The sequence below is a fragment of the Rhodotorula graminis genome (genome assembly GCF_001329695.1).
Source record: "Rhodotorula graminis WP1 unplaced genomic scaffold RHOBAscaffold_3, whole genome shotgun sequence".
Lineage (NCBI taxonomy): Eukaryota > Fungi > Basidiomycota > Microbotryomycetes > Sporidiobolales > Sporidiobolaceae > Rhodotorula > Rhodotorula graminis.
In genome coordinates, this window is record NW_017264930.1 from 345,995 (window position 1) to 362,551 (window position 16,557).

General features: G+C 68.6%; 7 protein-coding genes across 7 annotated transcripts; 4 read left to right on the forward strand and 3 right to left on the reverse strand.

Moving 5' to 3' along the window:
* The first annotated feature begins 1,818 nt into the window (after window positions 1-1,818).
* On the forward strand, window positions 1,819-3,980 carry RHOBADRAFT_51801 (uncharacterized protein). Its single transcript, XM_018416023.1, has 6 exons — window positions 1,819-2,058; window positions 2,129-2,516; window positions 2,582-3,062; window positions 3,125-3,243; window positions 3,329-3,719; window positions 3,809-3,980. Exons 1-6 carry the CDS (start codon window positions 1,872-1,874, stop codon window positions 3,914-3,916), a joined length of 1,674 nt encoding a protein of 557 aa, XP_018272860.1. The 5' UTR covers window positions 1,819-1,871; the 3' UTR covers window positions 3,917-3,980.
* A 743-nt stretch (window positions 3,981-4,723) lies between these two features.
* RHOBADRAFT_51802 (uncharacterized protein) lies at window positions 4,724-5,272 on the forward strand (the record flags this gene model as incomplete). The annotated part of the gene is made up of 2 exons (XM_018416024.1): window positions 4,724-5,078; window positions 5,146-5,272. The coding sequence occupies 2 exons, from the start codon at window positions 4,724-4,726 to the stop codon at window positions 5,187-5,189; spliced, it is 399 nt and encodes a 132-aa protein (XP_018272861.1). The 3' UTR covers window positions 5,190-5,272.
* Window positions 5,273-5,306: 34 nt separating this feature from the next.
* RHOBADRAFT_51803 (uncharacterized protein) lies at window positions 5,307-6,378 on the reverse strand (the record flags this gene model as incomplete). Its single annotated transcript, XM_018416025.1, has 4 exons — window positions 5,307-5,392; window positions 5,461-5,752; window positions 5,818-5,831; window positions 5,892-6,378. 4 exons carry the CDS (start codon window positions 6,376-6,378, stop codon window positions 5,307-5,309), a joined length of 879 nt encoding a protein of 292 aa, XP_018272862.1.
* A 125-nt stretch (window positions 6,379-6,503) lies between these two features.
* On the forward strand, window positions 6,504-7,909 carry RHOBADRAFT_34253 (uncharacterized protein; the record flags this gene model as incomplete). Its single annotated transcript, XM_018413181.1, has 6 exons — window positions 6,504-6,702; window positions 6,890-7,009; window positions 7,072-7,177; window positions 7,248-7,390; window positions 7,457-7,589; window positions 7,656-7,909. 6 exons carry the CDS (start codon window positions 6,504-6,506, stop codon window positions 7,873-7,875), a joined length of 921 nt encoding a protein of 306 aa, XP_018272863.1. The 3' UTR covers window positions 7,876-7,909.
* Window positions 7,910-9,920: 2,011 nt separating this feature from the next.
* On the forward strand, window positions 9,921-12,056 carry RHOBADRAFT_34257 (uncharacterized protein; the record flags this gene model as incomplete). Its single annotated transcript, XM_018413182.1, has 8 exons — window positions 9,921-10,140; window positions 10,209-10,386; window positions 10,460-10,553; window positions 10,618-10,931; window positions 11,157-11,326; window positions 11,402-11,551; window positions 11,625-11,832; window positions 11,924-12,056. The coding sequence occupies 8 exons, from the start codon at window positions 9,921-9,923 to the stop codon at window positions 12,054-12,056; spliced, it is 1,467 nt and encodes a 488-aa protein (XP_018272864.1).
* Window positions 12,057-12,326: 270 nt separating this feature from the next.
* On the reverse strand, window positions 12,327-13,798 carry RHOBADRAFT_42026 (uncharacterized protein; the record flags this gene model as incomplete). The annotated part of the gene is made up of 4 exons (XM_018413995.1): window positions 12,327-12,703; window positions 12,774-13,015; window positions 13,103-13,376; window positions 13,555-13,798. The coding sequence occupies 4 exons, from the start codon at window positions 13,796-13,798 to the stop codon at window positions 12,327-12,329; spliced, it is 1,137 nt and encodes a 378-aa protein (XP_018272865.1).
* A 594-nt stretch (window positions 13,799-14,392) lies between these two features.
* Window positions 14,393-16,342, reverse strand: RHOBADRAFT_51806 (uncharacterized protein; the record flags this gene model as incomplete). The annotated part of the gene is made up of 5 exons (XM_018416026.1): window positions 14,393-15,315; window positions 15,389-15,487; window positions 15,559-16,107; window positions 16,168-16,193; window positions 16,336-16,342. The coding sequence occupies 5 exons, from the start codon at window positions 16,340-16,342 to the stop codon at window positions 14,464-14,466; spliced, it is 1,533 nt and encodes a 510-aa protein (XP_018272866.1). The 3' UTR covers window positions 14,393-14,463.
* Window positions 16,343-16,557: the final 215 nt, after the last annotated feature.

A 16,557-nucleotide genomic window follows, 5' to 3' on the forward strand; every position in this document is an offset into this window, starting at 1 on the left:
GGCGTTGGGTGTCGTCAAGGCGCGAGAACTGACGCCCCCGTACCCGTCGTGCGCGCAGAACACGGCGGCCAGGTCCGGTACGAGTACACGCCGACCAACATCATCCTCGAGAAGTACGGCTACGCGTCGTCCTCGACCGCCCCGTCGCTGCGAGCGACGCCGCTCGGCTCTTCGGCGTCCCTCTCGAGCGAGGTCTTCCAGTCGGCCGCCAACAGCCGCACCGGCACGCCGTCCGCCTCGCCGCGCACGCGCACCCTCGAACTCGCCATGACGCCCTCACTCAGAGGCGACAGCACCCTCGGGCCGGCGCCGCCGTCGCAGTGGGCGCCCCGGCGGCACGGCTCGGTCGACCTGTCGGGCGGCGCCGGGCCCGGGAGCTCGCTGCGGCGGGTGCGCAGCCTCGCCGAGCTGCAGCACAAGCTCGAGCAGACGCAGCGCGAGATCGACAGCGACGACTCGCTCGATGACGACTCGGCGAGTGACGAGACGGCGACGGCCGAGGGCGGCGAGACGGGCGAGGAGGGGACCGACTCGCGCTTCGCGAGCACGACGGCGTCGGGCAGGAGCTCGAGGTTCTCGAGTCGGGCGACAAGCCGGGCAGTGTCGAGGGCGCAGTCGAGGGAGGTGTCGCCGATGCGGCGGCGCGCGCTCGAGCCGCTGTCGGGGCTCGACCCGCACGGCTCCGGGCAGGCTCACCTCGACATGGTCATGGTGCGCCCCTCTTTCACTTCAAGCCTTTCCTCCTTGTGACGAACTGACATCCCTCTCTGCGCACACAGTCGCCGTACAACGCCTCGAACCCGCACTTTGGCTACCCGGCCTACGTCCCGACGAGCGGGCTCGACGCGACGGGCATCCCTCGCCCTCGGCACCTCCGCCGCCGCAAGCGCGACCTCGTCCGCACCCTCACCTACCTCGCCGCCCTGCGCTTCCTCGCCTTGCACCGCGCCATCCACCACCGCCTCAACCTCCTCATCGCGCTCCTCCTGCGCCTCACCGGCTTTGCCTGGTGGCGCAGCTGGTGGGCACGCCGGCTCGCCCGTTCGACGCGCGAGTCCGACTCGGTCGACGCTGCGGTCGCGGCCGTCGCCGGCAAGGAGCCGCACGACCGGCGCGTGCACTGGGCCGAGAGCCAGGCGGGCTCGTCCGGCGCATCGTCCGGCTCGTCGAGTGCGACATCGCTCGCCGCCATCGCCTCGTCTCAGCCACACGAGTACCGCTTCCCGCACGCGCAGCTGCTCAACCCGTCGGCCCTGCGCTCGTCGACCACCTCGTCCTCGACGGCGCCGGCATCGTCGGCGTGGGCGACTTCGGCGACGACGGCGCCGTTCATCGAGGTCGACCCGTCGTACCTCTACCTGTGCCTCGTCTTCCTCGTCCTGCGCACGCCGAACCGCCGCGACAAGCTCAAGAGCCTTGCACGCGGCGTAGCGGTCGGAGCGCCGACGTGGGCTGCGGGCAAGGCGCGGCGGGCAGCACTGCGGCTGCTCGTCGGGAGGGAGGCGGCCGAGGCTGTACTCGCTCGCGAGCGTCTCGGTGGGGCCTGATGGCGGGCCAGCTTGTGTACAGATCGCCCTGTTGCTCTCCTCCTCGTTCGTGTCGTTGCCCCTCGATATCCTCTCTGCGCCATCTTGCATTGCACGCCTGTTTCTTCTCGCCCCTCTGCGCTCTCGAGAGGGACCGTCCTGCGCTCGACAGCTCGACGCAAGAGAGTCGGGTGAGGTGTGCGACGGCGCAAGTTTCGGGAACGACGACGAGGTGGGGCACGCTCCCTCGCACCCTCCACCCGCCACTCGCTTATGGGCAAGCAGCATAAGCCGGTGCTCCCGAGCTCTACAGCAACTCGCGCACCACCCCGCACACGCTCCACCATGCGCCTCGTCGTCGCCGCCGTCGCCCTCCTCATCCTCATCGCCCAAGTCTCGTCTCAGCTGCTGTTCCCCGTCAACCAGCTCCCGTTCCGGCTCGGCGGCAACTCGACTGCGGCCGGTGGTGCTGGTGTGCACTGGGTGGAGAAGCGCGTACCTCGGATCGCTGTCATCGGTGCAGGAGCTGGAGGTGCGTCCCCTCCGAGCCTCTCTCTTCACATCGTCCCGCCAACCCAGCTGACTCTCGTCCTCCCTTGCAGGCTCGTCGGCCGCCTACTTCCTGTCGCACTTCGCCCAGCTCAAGGACCTCGGCCTCGAGACCGACGTCACCGTCTACGAGTCGTCGGACCATGTCGGCGGCCGCTCGAACGTCCTGTGGCCCTGGAACGACGACCCGCTCGTCGACCCGAGGCCGCTCGGCGCCACCCAGAACGACACCGAGTACGAGCCGCCGGTCGAGATGGGCGCATCTATCTTCGTCAGCGCCAACTCGAACCTCCAGAAGGCGGTGCGCGAGTTTGGCCTCGAGCTGGACGCGTACGGCGGCGAGAACGGCCGCACGGCCGTGTGGGACGGCGAGCGGTGGGTGTACGAGGAGAAGGGCGCGTTCGGCTGGGGCTGGTGGTCCAAGGTCAAGGCCGTCTGGCGGTGCGTCTCGGTCTCTCGTTCTGCTCCCTCGACGGGCGCACCTCCTGACTCTGTCCGTCCTGCAGCTACGGCCGCAGCCCGTTCAAAGCCCGCTCACTCGTCAAGAGCACCGTCGACAACTTCCTGCGCCTGTACTCGGCCGACTTTGTCTCGCAAGGCGCCTTCGCGTCGCTCGCCAACTTCTCGACCGCGACGCACCTCGCCGGCCCGGCGTCGCACTACGCCGACGAGTACCTGACGCACTCGGGCGTCGGCGAGCTCTTCACCGACGAGCTCATCTCGGCGGCGACGCAGGTCAACTACGGCTCGCCCATCACCCAGATTCACGGCGTCGGCGCCCTCGTCTCGCTCGCCGCGACGGGCGCGACGTCGGTCCACGGCGGCAACCGCCGCATCTTCGAAGAGTTTGTCGGCAGAAGCGGTGCGCGGCTGCGCCTCGGCGAGACGGCTCGCGTCCAGTCGATCCTCAAGCTCGACGCGACCAAGGGCAAGCGGGCGCAGTGGGTCGTCAAGACGACGTCGGGCGTTGGCGGCGGTACCTACGACGTACGTGATCGAGTGTGTCGAGGAGCAGAAGATCGGCCCTGACCCGCTTTGCGTGCGCGCAGGCCGTCATCCTCGCGGCGCCGTTCCACCAGTCGGGCATCCAGGTCGTCAACGCGGTCGCGGCGTCTTTGATCCCCAAGCAGGCCTACGTCAAGCTCTTTGTCACCTTCCTCATCACCAAGTGCGTCTCGTGCTCGCTCTCCTTGTCGGGGGCTCGAGGGACTGGCCTCTCGACCTTCCTAACCTCTGGCGCCCTCGCTTCGCAGCGCCTCGACCCCTCAGCCCTCGTACTTCGACCTGCCGCCCGACACGCACATGCCGAACGAGATCTTTGGCACTTTTACGACGCCGAGCCGCCACAAGCCGACGTTCAATTCGCTCAACTACCTCAAGCCGCTCCCGGCGGCGCTCGGCGCCAGGTTCGGCGAGGGCACGTTCCACGTCGTCAAGATGTTCTCGAGCCGCTCGCTCGAGCCCGAGATGCTCGACGCCCTGTATGGCCGCGGCAACGTCGCCAAGGTCGTCGAGAAGGTGTGGCTGGCGTACCCCGAGTTGCGGCCCGTCAAGTCGCAGGGCGACTTTGCGCCGGTTCGACCCGACGAGGGCCTGTACTACGTCAACGGCTTTGAGCGCCTCATCTCGACGATGGAGACAGAGGTGCGTCCCTCGTTCTCTACGTCTCTCGATCGTCCTCGGCGCGGTCGAGCCTCGACTGACTTTCCTCGCCCGTGCCCGCCCGCCTGCAGACCGTCTCGTCGTTCAACGTCGTCTCGCTCCTCCTCAACGACTTGTTCGACTACACGCCGCCTACGAGCTGGGCAGAGTGGGACGACGGCGAGGCGGCGGCGTCGTAGCTCTCTCGAGGAGGGCTCCCCTTTCCCGAGTCGCGACCTGCACTGCCAGATGTACCTCTTCCCTCGAGCCTGTCGCGCCTGCCGCCCGGCGTTCCTTCTTCGTGTGCGGGCGACTGACTGTGCGACTGCAGGTCAGAGCGCTGCGTCGCCGCCGCCGCCTCCTCGTCCGCCGTCGGCAAGTCACCTTCTCCGCCGGCGTCCTCATCATCGCCGCTCAGCTCTCTGCGACTACACGGCGTCCATCTTCCTCTCGAGCAGCTCGCAGGAGCGAGGTGTACGGCGCTGCGCCTGTCCGTGTCTCATCGTCGTCGGCGCCGGCCGGGTCGAGAATGATGTGGGGTCGAGCCGGTGCGCTTCCCTTTCTTCTCTTCCTCGCCGCCCTCCTTGGTCCGGCCCGCGCCTCACTCCTGCACCTCGGTCGCAGAGACTCGATCATTCGGCTTCTCTCGGGCACGCCTCTCGCGCGTGCACCCCGACCCGTCTCGCCCTTTGTCGTCGTCGGCACCGTCTCGGACGACCTGCATCTCGCCTCGAATCGTCAATCGCCGCCAGGCAAGCTCAGAGCGCAGCCGACAATGCACCCGGACAGCTTCCTCGCGCGCTCGCGCGCGTCCGCCTTCGCTTCGTCGTCGCCGTCGTCGTCGACCCTCGCCCTCTTCCTCCTCCCGGCCGTCGGCGAGATGCCCCCTCCCTACGACACCCTCGCCCCGCACACGCCGTCCGAGCCGCGCCAAGACCCGTCTCTCAGGACACCCCGCCGCAACGACGACCGCGCTCGCCGCGACCCCACCCGCCGCTCAGCCGCCCATGACCGTCCCGCTCTCCCTCTCGGCGCGGCGCGGCGCCCCCTCGCCGCCCAAGGCGCTCATGACGCCGCCGCCTTACTGCGCCTCGCCGCCGCTCGTACCCGTCGAGTCGCGCTCGCCCGACCTCGCCGGCGCCGACGGGCTCAAGGGCGCATCCGGCCCGCGAGGAGGAGCGGGCGACGAGGACGGCGAGGACAAGTACCTCGCGCTCGCGACGCCGGCGCAGCGGAGCTACTTCGTCACGCTGTCGGGCCTGTTTGAGGGTGCGGCGGTGCAGAGCCGGGAGGGAGCGTCGCCGGTCGAGGAGAAGGAGGTGCCGGGCAGGACGAGCTGGGCTCGGGGGCGGCAGGACGACGGTGCGTCTCTCTCTCTCTTTCGTCTCTGCCCTGCGAGCAGGTCCTGACGTCCTTCTTCGACACGCAGAGCGGGATCGAGGCTGCGGGTACAGCTGCTGCACCGTCTCGTGAACTCTTTCCCGTCCTCTCGCTCTCTCTGTGTAGCTCTCAGTCTAAAGGGGACGACATGTTGTGATTGTACAAGCAACAAGTTACTGCGACTGCGACGAGGAGAGGCGAGAGAGCGGCTCAGAGAGCTGGTGCAGGAGGAGGGGGGAGAGGGAGTTCGCCCGGCGCGGCGGCGGCGTCTTGCACGAGCAGCTCGGCGAGCATCCCTGTGTGCGCGCACTCGAGTCAGAGAAGATCGACAGAGGAGAGAAAGAGAGGGAGATGCGCGACGCACCGAGCGCGACGAGCGCGGGCCCCTCGAACGCCCTGTCGGCATCGGCCCACAGCGCCCTCCTCGTTCCGGCGCCTTTGCGCCGAATCCTCGTCGCCTTGACCGCCTTGAGCTCGGCGTCGGTCCCCCACCGAGCGAGGCGCGCCTCCTGCGCCTGGGCGCGCTGCTCGAGGGCGTCAAAGTGGGCCTGAGCGGCGGGCGGGAGGCGAGAGGTCGAAGCGGAGGGGGGAGGGACGAGGTTGTGGGTCGAGGTGAGGAGGTGCGAGGCGTGCGAGTGGAGGGACGTGAGGAGGTCCTGTGAGAGTGTGCGGAGCAGTCAGTGAGGCTCAGTCGGCGGTGGAGGAGACGCAGAGGACGAACGTGCGAGGGAAAGCCTGCGGGAGGAAGAGGTCAGGGCGGTCGATTGCGAGCGAGGGGAGGGCGGCAGGACGGACCAGGAGGGAGGTCTACGTCGTCGAGGTGCACCTCGGGCTTGACGAGCTGGCCCTTGATGCGTCTCGTGCGCAGGGCGGCCGTCTTGCGCGACGCTGCCCGCCGGTCGCCGCTCGTCGCGGTGGCCGTCGTCGGTGCGTCGTCGTCCGTGTCGGTGCTGCGGGTGCGACGCTTGTGGACAAAGCCCTTGTCGGCAAGGACGAGGTCGTCGTCGTCGTCGTCGTCGCTCGTGTTGGAGGACCGGGTGCGCTTCTTCTTCGAGTCGAGGGCCTTGCGGTGTTTGACGGCGAGGGTGTGCGACCGAGTGAGGACGACGTCGTGCAGGAAGGTCGAGGCTGGGCCGCGCTGGACGGTGCTGGCGAGGGAGCGCACTGCGGCCCGCTCGTGGGCGAGGGGAGCTGGCTGGGCGAGGTCGACTGGGGGCGGGTCGGGCTGGCGGATGTGGGCGAAGAGGGAGGGGACGTCTGGCAGTGGCTGCACGGGCGCCATCGTGCTGCGCGGCTCTCTCAGCGAGAGAGAGAGAGAGGGGAGAGGGCGGTGCAGCCAGCTCGACCGAGTCTGGCTCTCGGCTCTCACCTCGATCGCAGCTGTACCCTGCTGTGCAGCTCGACAAGATGGCTCCCACCACCGACTCGGCACCCCCGACCACCACAACACCCGCCTCGTCCAACCTGACCCCGACCCTCTTCCGCCGACTCTTCCCTCGACCCTACCTCGAGCGCTTCCTCGACCAGGGCATCAGGCCAGACGGCCGCACCCTCGACTCGAAACCCAAAGCCGCTCTCTGCTGGAGGGACCCGTCCGCCAACACCGGTCAGCCCTCGTCCCCTTCCTCTCTCTCTTCATCAGCTCGAGCGAGGTGGACGACTCCTGCACCTCGAGAGGCTGCAAGCGCCGGCTCATTGCCCTTCTGCGCCCTGTCAAAGAGTGTTCACGGCCTCGGCACGCTCCTGGAGCGGGCCCAAGCACGCAAGCTCACCTCGCCTCTCTGCGCCCGCAGGCTCCGTCTCGACTGCACCATCCTCGGCCCTCGTTCGCCTCGGCAAGACGTCGGTTGTCTGCGGCATCACCCTCGAGATCGCCGCGCCGGACCTCACTCGACCAAACGAGGGCTTCATCGGTACGTCCCGCCCTCACACCTCGACCGTACGAGCGGCGCACTGACTCTTCCTTCGTGCGCAGTGCCCAACATCGACTTGAGCCCGCTCTGCTCGCCCCGGTTCCACCCTGGTCCGCCTTCTGACGAGGCGCAGGTCCTCTCGGCGCGCCTGCGCGACATCATCCTCTCGTGCGCCTCCCTCTCCCTCTCTGTCCTCTCGCAAGCGACGGCGACTTACCCTTGCGCGCTCTGTCACCAGGTCCAACGTCCTTCCGCTATCGTCCCTCGTCATCGAGCCGGGCAAGGCCGCCTGGGTCGTCTACCTCGACATCGTGTGCCTCAACTTTGACGGCGGCGTCCTCGACGCTGCAGTGCTCGCGGCCGTCGGCGCGCTCCGCAGCTGTGCGTCCCCTTCTCCAGCCTAGTCTTGGCCTTCGTTGTCACTGACACACGATCTCCTTCACTCAGTGCGGTTCCCTCAAGCAGCGCTCGACCCGGACACGAACGAGGTCGTGTGCGAGCGCGTTTCGGATGCGCATCCGGGGCAGCGGATAGCGCCCGCGAGCGAGCCTTTCTGCGTCTCGTTCGGTGTCTTTCACGGGTGCGTCCCTCGCCTCAACTCACCTCGCCGAGCGATCCCTGAATCGCGTCGCCCGTCCACCCGCAGGCACCTCCTTCCCGACCCGACCCTGTTCGAGGCCGAGCTGTGCTCGACGCAGTTCACGGTCGTCGTCGGCGCGGCACCGACGGGCTCGCTCGCCAAGGCGCCGCTCCTGCACGTGTACCAGGCCGGTGCGCCGCTCGACCGGGCGCGCGAGACGGTGGGCGAGTGCGTCAGGCTCGCGAGGGAGAGGGCGGCAGAGCTGAGGCGGGTCGTCGACATGTAGAGACTGCCGTGCACTCGAGCATTGTTGTACTGCTCTCGAGACTCGCTGCAGAGAGCGCCGTGTGAGGGCTTCCCCACTTGCGCGAGTGGCCCTCTCTCGCTCCGTCATCTCACGGCTGGACATGGCTCGCTTGCTCGACTTGCCGCTCGAGCTCGTGTCGCACATCATCGCACTCGCCTGCACGCCCGCCGCACCTCCCACCGCCCTCTCGCTCGCCCGCACCTGCCGAGCCCTCCGCCCGCTCGCGCTCCCCCTCCTCTGGTCGCACCTCGTCCTCGGCTCGTCGCGCAGGATCGCCGCCCTCATCGAATCGCCCGACCTGCGCACCTGCGCGCGCAACGTGCGCAGCATCGCCTTCGTGCCGCGCGACACGGACGGCGGGGCGAGAGGCGGGGTGGGGAGGGGGATCGGGACGAGCGAGACGGTCGAGGGGAGGGACGCGGCGAGGGTGCTCGAGCGACTGAGGGAGCTGTCGGAGGAGCGGGACCGGGACGAGGACTACGGGGCGCGAGGGACGGGGCTCGAGGTGCTCGACATCGCGAGCGTCGACGCGCTCAGGGTCGAGGTGCTCCAGGGCGAGTGGCTCTCAAGTGCGTCGCCTCCAGCCTCTCCTCCACGAGTCACGCGGCGGCGGGACTGACCCTTTCCGCCGAGCAGGTCTGCGCGACCTCACCCTCGGACCCAGCATCGTCCTCCCGACCAACTGCCCGCTCTCGCCTCCCACCTTCTCGTTCCACCTGAAAGCCCTCGCGCTGCACAACAACCACTGGCAGTCGCTCCCGTCCAACCTCCTCGCCGCCGTTCTCGAGACGGCCCTGCCCGAGCGCGAGCGTGACGGCGTCCCCGGCCGCGGCGGGCTGCGGCACCTCGACCTGCGCGCGACGTACAACGTCGCCGCCTTGAGGCCGTTCCTCGAGCGTCTCTCGAGACCGGCCGTCGCAGCGCCGAGCGGCGGCGGCGCCGCGGCGCGAGGCTCGTCCGTCCTGCAGACGGTCGAGTCGCTCATCCTCCCCGTCTTCGAGACGGACGACCACCTCGACTTTGCCCTCGCCGCCCTATCTCTATGCTACTCCCCGCCGTCGACCTCGCCGTTCGCGCCGCCGACTTGGACCGACGCGCCGCCGCCCACGCCGGCCCAGGCGCACGCCCGGCAGCGCCTGCGGTACGTCGAGCTGCCGCCGCTGTCGTCGCCGTCGTCCGGGCACTACGACGCGCTGTGGGCCGTCATGGCGCTCCTCTTACGCGGCACGAGCTGCGAGGGCGAGGGCGGCGTCGAAGCGGGCCGTGCGCCAGATGGGCTGCGCGAGGTCGGGCTGCGAGGGTGGGCCGCGTTGCAGGTGGTCGAGACGGCGCACGCCGTGCTCGCCGCTGCAGGGATCGACCTCGCGCGCGAGGTGGGCGGCGGGGCGGGAGCGCGCAGGCTCGCGCTGCGGTTCGTCGGCCTGCGGGAGGAGCATCAGGGGACGGCGGTCGAGCTGAGAAGGGCGGTCGAGCTGCTCGAGGGCAACGGGTTCGAGGTGCGGTGGGGGCCTTATGAGGTCGAGAGGGAGCTGTAGATGCGCGTCGAGCCTGCGAATCATTGTGCGAGACCCTGAGCAAACGGCACGTGCAGCAAAGTCGAGTGAGCGCGAGAGGAGGAGCGGCGCGCTGTCCCAACCTCTCGCCCCAGCTCTCACGCGCGCATGGCAGCTCCACTGGCTGGTGCAGCACTCAACGTGCCCCCTGCAACGCGCATCACGCGCTCGGCGTCCACCCTGCGCAAGCAGGTCGAGCCCTCGACCCCCGCGTCCGCCTCCGACCGCGACCTCGACCTCGGCGGCAACGACGACGACGACGACCACGACATGCACGACGAGATCGTCCTCGCGTCAGTCCCTGCCGGCACCGCCGCCACGACCACCGACCCGGCCCTGTCGTCGCAGACGCGCCGCCAGCTCGCTCGACCAGGTTCGTCGACGTTCGACTACGGCGAGCCGGACGCGCTGTCGAGGGCGGCGGGGCACTCGCTCGGCGCGTACAGCGACGTCGAGGACGAGGACGCGGCCATGCGGGTGCAGGACGAGGACGACGACGAGGACGGCCTCGAGGTCGAGCCGGAGGAGGACGAGCAGGACGACGAGGACGAGGCGGCGAGCTCGTCTGAGCACGAGCAGGACTCGCGGTCCGAGGGCGAGATCCAGGCCATCGGGCACGAGATGGATGGCGTCGAGCGGTCCGTGCCAGGGCTGCTCGGCAAGTACCACCTCGTCGACCGCCTCGGAGAAGGTGCGTCTCTCTCCCTCGCGTCCTCGTGTTCCTGCGCCTCTCGGGCTCACGCACACGACTACGCGCAGGCACATTCTCGTCGGTCTACAAGGCGGTCGACCTGCACCACGAGTCGTTCGACAACTCGTCGTGGCAGCCGCAGGCCCAGGCGAGGAGGGGCAAGGTCTACGTCGCCGTCAAGCGCATCTACGTCACGAGCTCGCCGAGTCGCATCCTCAACGAGCTCGAGATCCTGCACGACCTGCGGTCCGTCTCGCTCTCGTCCCTCGTCCTCTGTCGAGCCCAACCTGACCCAGCTCCTCTCGCTCCCGGACCGCAGCGGCGCTCGGAACGTCGCCTACCTCGTCGACGCGATCCGCCACGAGGACCAAGTCGTCGCCGTCATGCCCTTCAACCGCCACCAAGACTTCCGAGTGCGTCGTCGTCGAGCCCGTCGTCCGAGCCGACCTCCCTGACTTTTATTTCTCTCGCGCACAGACCTACTACCGCACCGCGACACTTCCTCTCCTCCGCTCCTACTTCTCGTGCCTGTTCCGGGCTCTCGCCGCGACGCACAACCTCCAGATCATCCACCGCGACGTCAAGCCGGCCAACTTCCTGTTCGACATCACGACCGGCCAGGGCATCCTGTGCGACTACGGCCTCGCGCAGAAGATTGGCGGCGACGAGTGGTTCGAGTGGAAGTCGGACTGCCTGCACTCGCTCCCCGGGCCGAGCTGGGGCGGCGTCGCCGACCGCAAGCGCGTCCAGAACAAGCTCGAGCGCCTCGTGCCCGGCACGTGCCCGGGCCTGTGCGCCGGCCTGCACGGCGCCCGCCTCGCCAAGCCGCTCAGCCTGTACGACCAGGCGATCGCGATGGAGCGCGAGTGGAAGGCGTGGGAGGACAAGCTCGACGCTCGGCAAGCGCGCGGCATCGACGTCCCGGACGAGGACTGGGACGCTCACGACGCGTACCGCCCGTGGATCATGCCCGTCGACTGGCGCGACGACATCAAGAAGCGCATCGAGGAGCGCAGGTCGTTCTACAAGAGCTGGCGGCCGGCGCTCCAGGTCATGCAGCTCAAGGGCAAGCAGCGGCCCGGGTACCTCAAGGAGGACCGCCGGCCGAGCGTGCGCGCCAACCGCGCCGGGACGAGGGGCTTTCGTGCGCCCGAGGTGCTCCTCAAGTGCCCGGACCAGACCGTCGGTGCGTCGTCGTCGTCGTCGTTCCCTCCTTCTCAAAGCCCGAGACCGAGAAATTGACTTGCTCTCTCTCCCGCAGCGCTCGACATCTGGTCGGCCGGCATCATCCTCCTGTGCTTCCTCACCCGCCGCTTCCCGTTCTTCAACTCGAACGACGACACCGAGGCGCTCGCCGAGATCACGGCCATCTTCGGCCGCCGCAAGATGGAGCGCTGCGCCGCCCTGCACAGTGCGTCCGCCTCTCCCCCTCTCTCGTCCTCGCACGGTCGCCAGACTTTTAATGCGCATCCTCTCGCTCGCAGACCGCACGTTCGAGACCAACATCCGCGAGTACGACACGGTGGCGCACGCCAACCTGCACTCGCTCGTGCGCGAGCTCAACCCGCCCATCATCGTCGAGAACTCGCCCGACCCGTACGGCCCGATCCCGCCGTCCGACGAGAGCGTCGCAGAGTGGTACCAGGGGAGCGAGGTGTCGCAGGTGGTCGACCTCATGAAGCGTTGCCTCGAGTGCGTCCTGCCTTTTCTCTCTCTCTCTGTCTCTCCCAGCGCCACTTCTTGTGGTCGACGTTGTACTTACGCAGTACCTCCCGACATACAGGCTCGACTGCACGAAGCGGTGGACAGCGCAGGAGTGCCTCGAGCACCCCTTCTTTCGCGGGACCTACGACCTCGGGCTCGGCCGCACCGTCTTTCGCGAGAGCGGGTACGAGGAGAACATGACGTCGGTCTGAGGAGCACCGTCGGCGGCTCCTGTCCTTTTCGCCCTGTCATCGTCGTCGTCGTCATCGTCGCCCCTCCCTCGCCTTGTTCTCCCTTTCCCTCTCTCTCTCCCTCGCACGGTCTCTCTCTCTCTCTCTATTCCCTCCCCTTGTTGCTGCTTGTATCACGACGAACCTCGCATGCCTGGTACACGTTGCGAGCGCGCTAAGAGAGACAACAAGAGAGGCTCGAGACTCGGAGACGCACAGACCCCTTCCCTCGCTCGGTCGCCCTCGCCGCAGCTAGACCTTCTCGAGCGACGACTGGGTCGTCGTGCCCTCGCCGCCCGGGGCGGCGAACCTCGACCCTCGTCGCCCTCGCCGCTCCATGTCGAGCTCGAGCTCGAGCCCGTCGTCGTAGCTGACCTCCTCCTCGCGCTCAACCTTGACGGCGAGGTGCACCGGGACGGGCGCCCGTCCTCCTCCTCCCGCCGCGCTCCGAGCGCCTGATCGAGGAGGTGGTGCACCCGCTGCGCCCGAGACGACCGAGAACGGGAGCGTGAGGCCGTCGTTGGCGGCGCCGCCGGTCGTGAGGAAGCTGGCGTTGAGCTGCGTCTGGACGTGCCGCCGCGACGACAGGGTCGTGTAGAGCGAGATGGCGTGCAGCGCAGGGAGAGGGACTGTGAGAGAGTCGTCAGGTCGTGCTCGCGATGCGCGACGAGAGAAAGAGAGAGAGAGAGGAAGACGCACGCCAAAAGGCGAAAGCAGCCGTCGACGTGAGAATGTTGCTGCTCTTCTCGAGCGCCGTCGCGACCGCCGCGCCAACAATGCTGACGACCGACGTGTAGGCGGCCGTCTGGAGCGCGACGATGATGAGTCGCCACAGGACGCCGTCGGTGCGGGCGTTGAAGCCGGCGATGCGCCGGTGCAGCGTGTGGGCGAGCGCGAGCGAGATGAGGAGGTCGGCCGCGGCGGACGACCACAGCCAGATGCTGTCGATTGGGCGAGGGCAGAGCGTCAGTCTGGGTTGCCGGGCGGCGAGAGCGGGAACGAGAGGAAGGAGAAGAGGGGGGACGCACGCTTCAGCCGTGAAGTACTCTAGCGGCGCACGCTTGCCCTGGGTGATGAGGAAGCCCATGGCGGAGAAGAGGGCGGCGCCGGCAAGGGGGAGGAGGATGGCGGCCGACGTGACGACGTAAAAGATGAGGCGCACGGTCCTCGACTGGAAGAGGGCCGCCGCGCGCACCATGAGGAACGCCTGGCAGACGGCGCCGGTCAGGCCGCCGAGGATCGGGAGCACGTTACTCTGCGGCGGGCCGGCAAAGAGCGTGTTGGTGTCGCGGTCTTGCGAAACTGCGGGGACGAGGAGGAGAGAAGGAGAGGCAAGTCAGCGACGGGGAGCTCGAGTAAGGCATCGTGGTAGGGCGACGAGGGACGAGGGCAGAGGACGATGAAGGTGGCAGGGAGGGAGAAGGACCGGCAGCAGAATGAGAGCGGAAAAGGGGAGGAAAGATGGACAAGGGAGACGCACCGCCCGTGTCGACCATCTCCTCGCACGCCATGCCGACGCAGCACAGGACGAGCGCGCACACGATCCAGCTGACGGCCTTGACCTTGCGCGCGTGCTGCCCCAACTCGCGCCTCGAGCTGAGGAACAGGCCAAAGTACAGGCCCGAGAGGAGGAGCTGAACGACGAGGCCCGTGAGGTACGGCGCGAGGACGGCCGTCGCGATGTCTTGCGGCGCGAGAGGGCCCATGACATCGTAGTCGTCCATGCTTGAGTGCGAGTTGCGCCGCTCGGCGAGGTCGAGGAGCGTGTCGAGGTCGAGCCGGGCGCGATTCCGAAGAGGAGGACGACGACGCTGAGAGCGGCGGCTGAGGCACGGACAGGAGCTACGCTCGACTGACAAGCGCTGTGGACGACGTGCACGCGATCTCGAGCAGCTGCACAGCGACGTTGCAGAGCAGAACAAGGGCGGAGCGGCGGCGGCGGCGGCAGAGAGCGAGGCTCGCCGCACGCGCGCGGCGAGAGCTGCAGGCACCTGCGCAAGCGAGCCAGCCAACCCTTGCAATCACGCCAGAGAGGCGATCCAGGCAGAGGCACGAGATGAGCGGCGGGGGCGACCAGGTCCGAGTCGTGGTCGAGAGCGACGATCGCGCGCGCAAAGGGAAACCTGCGAGCCGGAAGAGCACAAGGTTTGGCGGCGAGGGGGCCGTTCCAGAGTGCAGTCGCACCGGCTTGAGCTGGCGAGCACTGCAGCCCGAGTTGGGCACGGCGGACGAGCGGGCGAGCCGGTACATACAAAGTTCGGCGCGGAAGGAGGTCGACGAACTCGCTCAAACGGGGGTCAATGCGGGCGGCGGCCTCTCTGCTGCGAGATCCGACGGCGGACACGCAAAATAGCTGCAACGACGACGACGACGACGACGATCGCAGGCTCTACAACTTGACGTCGACGAGGCTCGCATCGCCCTCGCCCTGACCTTCTCCCTCGACCTGCTGCCCCTCGTCGACATCGCTCTCGACCTCCTCCGCCTCGTCCAGCTTCGGCTCAGCCTCTCCCTCGCCGGTACCGACAGGGTGCGGCACCGCCTCGGCCTGCTCCGCCGCCGCGTCGCCCTCGGGCACGACCTCGCCCTGCTCGACCTCGCGCGCAAGCTCCTCGGCCGGCGCGTCGACGACCACCTCGGGCACGCTCGTCGTCGTCGACGGCGCCGAGCCACCGTCGGCCGGGCCGGGCTCAGTCTCGTCTTGAGCGGCGGCGGCGGGCGGCGTCGCTTGCGCGAGCGGGACCTCGTCGGCTGCGGTCGACGATGCAGGTGCGGGTGCGGCCGCGCTCGCCTCGTCCTCGTCGCTCTTGACGCCCTTGGTGCTCGCGTCCGTCTCGGCGGCGTCGCCCTCGGGCGAGTCGACGACGACGGCCGGCGGCGGTGCCGGGGCTGAGGCCGACGAGGACGAGGCCCGTGCGGGCTCGCGCTCGAGCTCGTTGCGGACGACCGAGTCGTCGGGCGGCGCCTCGACGTCCTCCTGCAGCTCGATGACGTCGCGCTGCTGCTGCGCCTGCTCCTGCTCGGGCTCCTGCTCCTCCTTGACCGGCTGCGGGCGACTCGAGCTCGTCGCGGCGGCGCCGGCGCCGGCGACAGGCCGCGAGCGGGGCTCGCCCTGCGACGTGACGAGCTGGGCCGACGAGAGCGACGCGGCACGGTTCGAGTGGCCGAGGTAATAGGGCGCGATCGGGACGAGCTTGTGCGCGCGCGCGCACGCGAGGAGCCACTCGGGCGTGACGATGGGCTGCGCGACGAGGGGGAATGACCGAGGTCAGTCTTTAGTTTGACAGAGAGGAAAAGGAGTGAAGAAGACGCACGATCGAGAGCTGGACGGCCTTCTGGTACTCGACCGACGGGCCCGAGTCGGGCGCAGACGGCGACGCGGCCGAGGTGGCGACGTAGTGCGTCGTGTCGATCTGCGTGCGTGTGCAGTACAGGTCAGTCTCGGAGGGACAGGCAGAGAGAGAGGGACGAGAGCGAGGCGCACCTGGATCTTGGTGTCGCTCTTTGCGCCGAGGTCGCCGATGACGCGGTGCGCCTCGCGGGCGAGGTCGGCGGGCTCGACAAGGCCGAAGCACGCGCTGATGCCGGTCGTGTTGTCGATCGTGTGGGTGCGCGTCTTTACGGTCGGGCTGGTCCAGGTGCCGGCCGAGGTCTTGAGGACGAGGTGGAACTGGTAGTCGGTGTCGAGCGAGAGGCCCGAGAGCTTTGTCGACGTGTTGGACATGGGGTTGGGGATGGTGGTGAGGCGTTGGCCGTTGCGGTAGATGGACAGGTTCAAGAGGGACGCGCTGGCGAGGTCGAGCTTGTCCCACTCGAGCGTGACGCTCGTCTGGGTCGTGTTGCGGACGCGGAGGTTTGGGGGTTGGGGCTCGCGCGAGCCAAAGAGGTCGGCAATGTCGCGCTGGAGGTCCCAGAACTCGCGGGCCTGGTGCTTCTCGGCGTGGGTGTTGCGGGTGCAGGCGATGTTGACGATGCTGCCGGGCCCGACGCCGGCGGGGAGGAGGAGCGAGGGAAACTCGATGAGGTGGACCGACTGCGAGTGTGAGTGGTGTCAGTTGTGTGCGCGAGAGATGGCAAGGGAGGTGGGACGGACGTCGGAGATGAGGACGGCGATGCCGGCTGCGAGCGTGAGAGAGGAGGAGTGAGCGGGGGGACGGTGGGTGGGAGTGAGGGAGGAGAGGAGGGACGTGCCGTCTATCTTGCCGACGACGAAGCGCCGCGTGGTCTCGTTGTGCTCGAGCGGGGGTAGCAACTCAGACACAGCACATGTCGAGGGTGGGGGCGCCAGGCGGGGGTCAGAGCGAGAGACGTGAGGAAACCGGAGCAGAGCTGGCCAGACACTTCCACTCCTCGTCGCGGCAAGTCCGTCGGCGACCATGACAACGGCTCTCGGGCGGCCGTGTGCTTCTTCTGCCCCAGCCTGGTCTGTCGGGAGAGAGCGGGAACGTTCTAGGCTCTCGCCTTTGGCCGGGAAAAACGCCCG

What these genes read in the sequence shown, in the direction of transcription:
- RHOBADRAFT_51801 (XM_018416023.1), top strand. Translation starts at nt 1,872, where the DNA reads ATGCGCCTCGTCGTCGCCGCCGTCGCCCTCCTCATCCTCATCGCCCAA. An exon ending in CATCGGTGCAGGAGCTGGAG is followed by an intron (nt 2,059 to 2,128) that starts GTGCGTCCCCTC and finishes CCTCCCTTGCAG; the next exon opens with GCTCGTCGGCCGCCTACTTC. An exon ending in TCTCGACGATGGAGACAGAG is followed by an intron (nt 3,720 to 3,808) that starts GTGCGTCCCTCG and finishes GCCCGCCTGCAG; the next exon opens with ACCGTCTCGTCGTTCAACGT.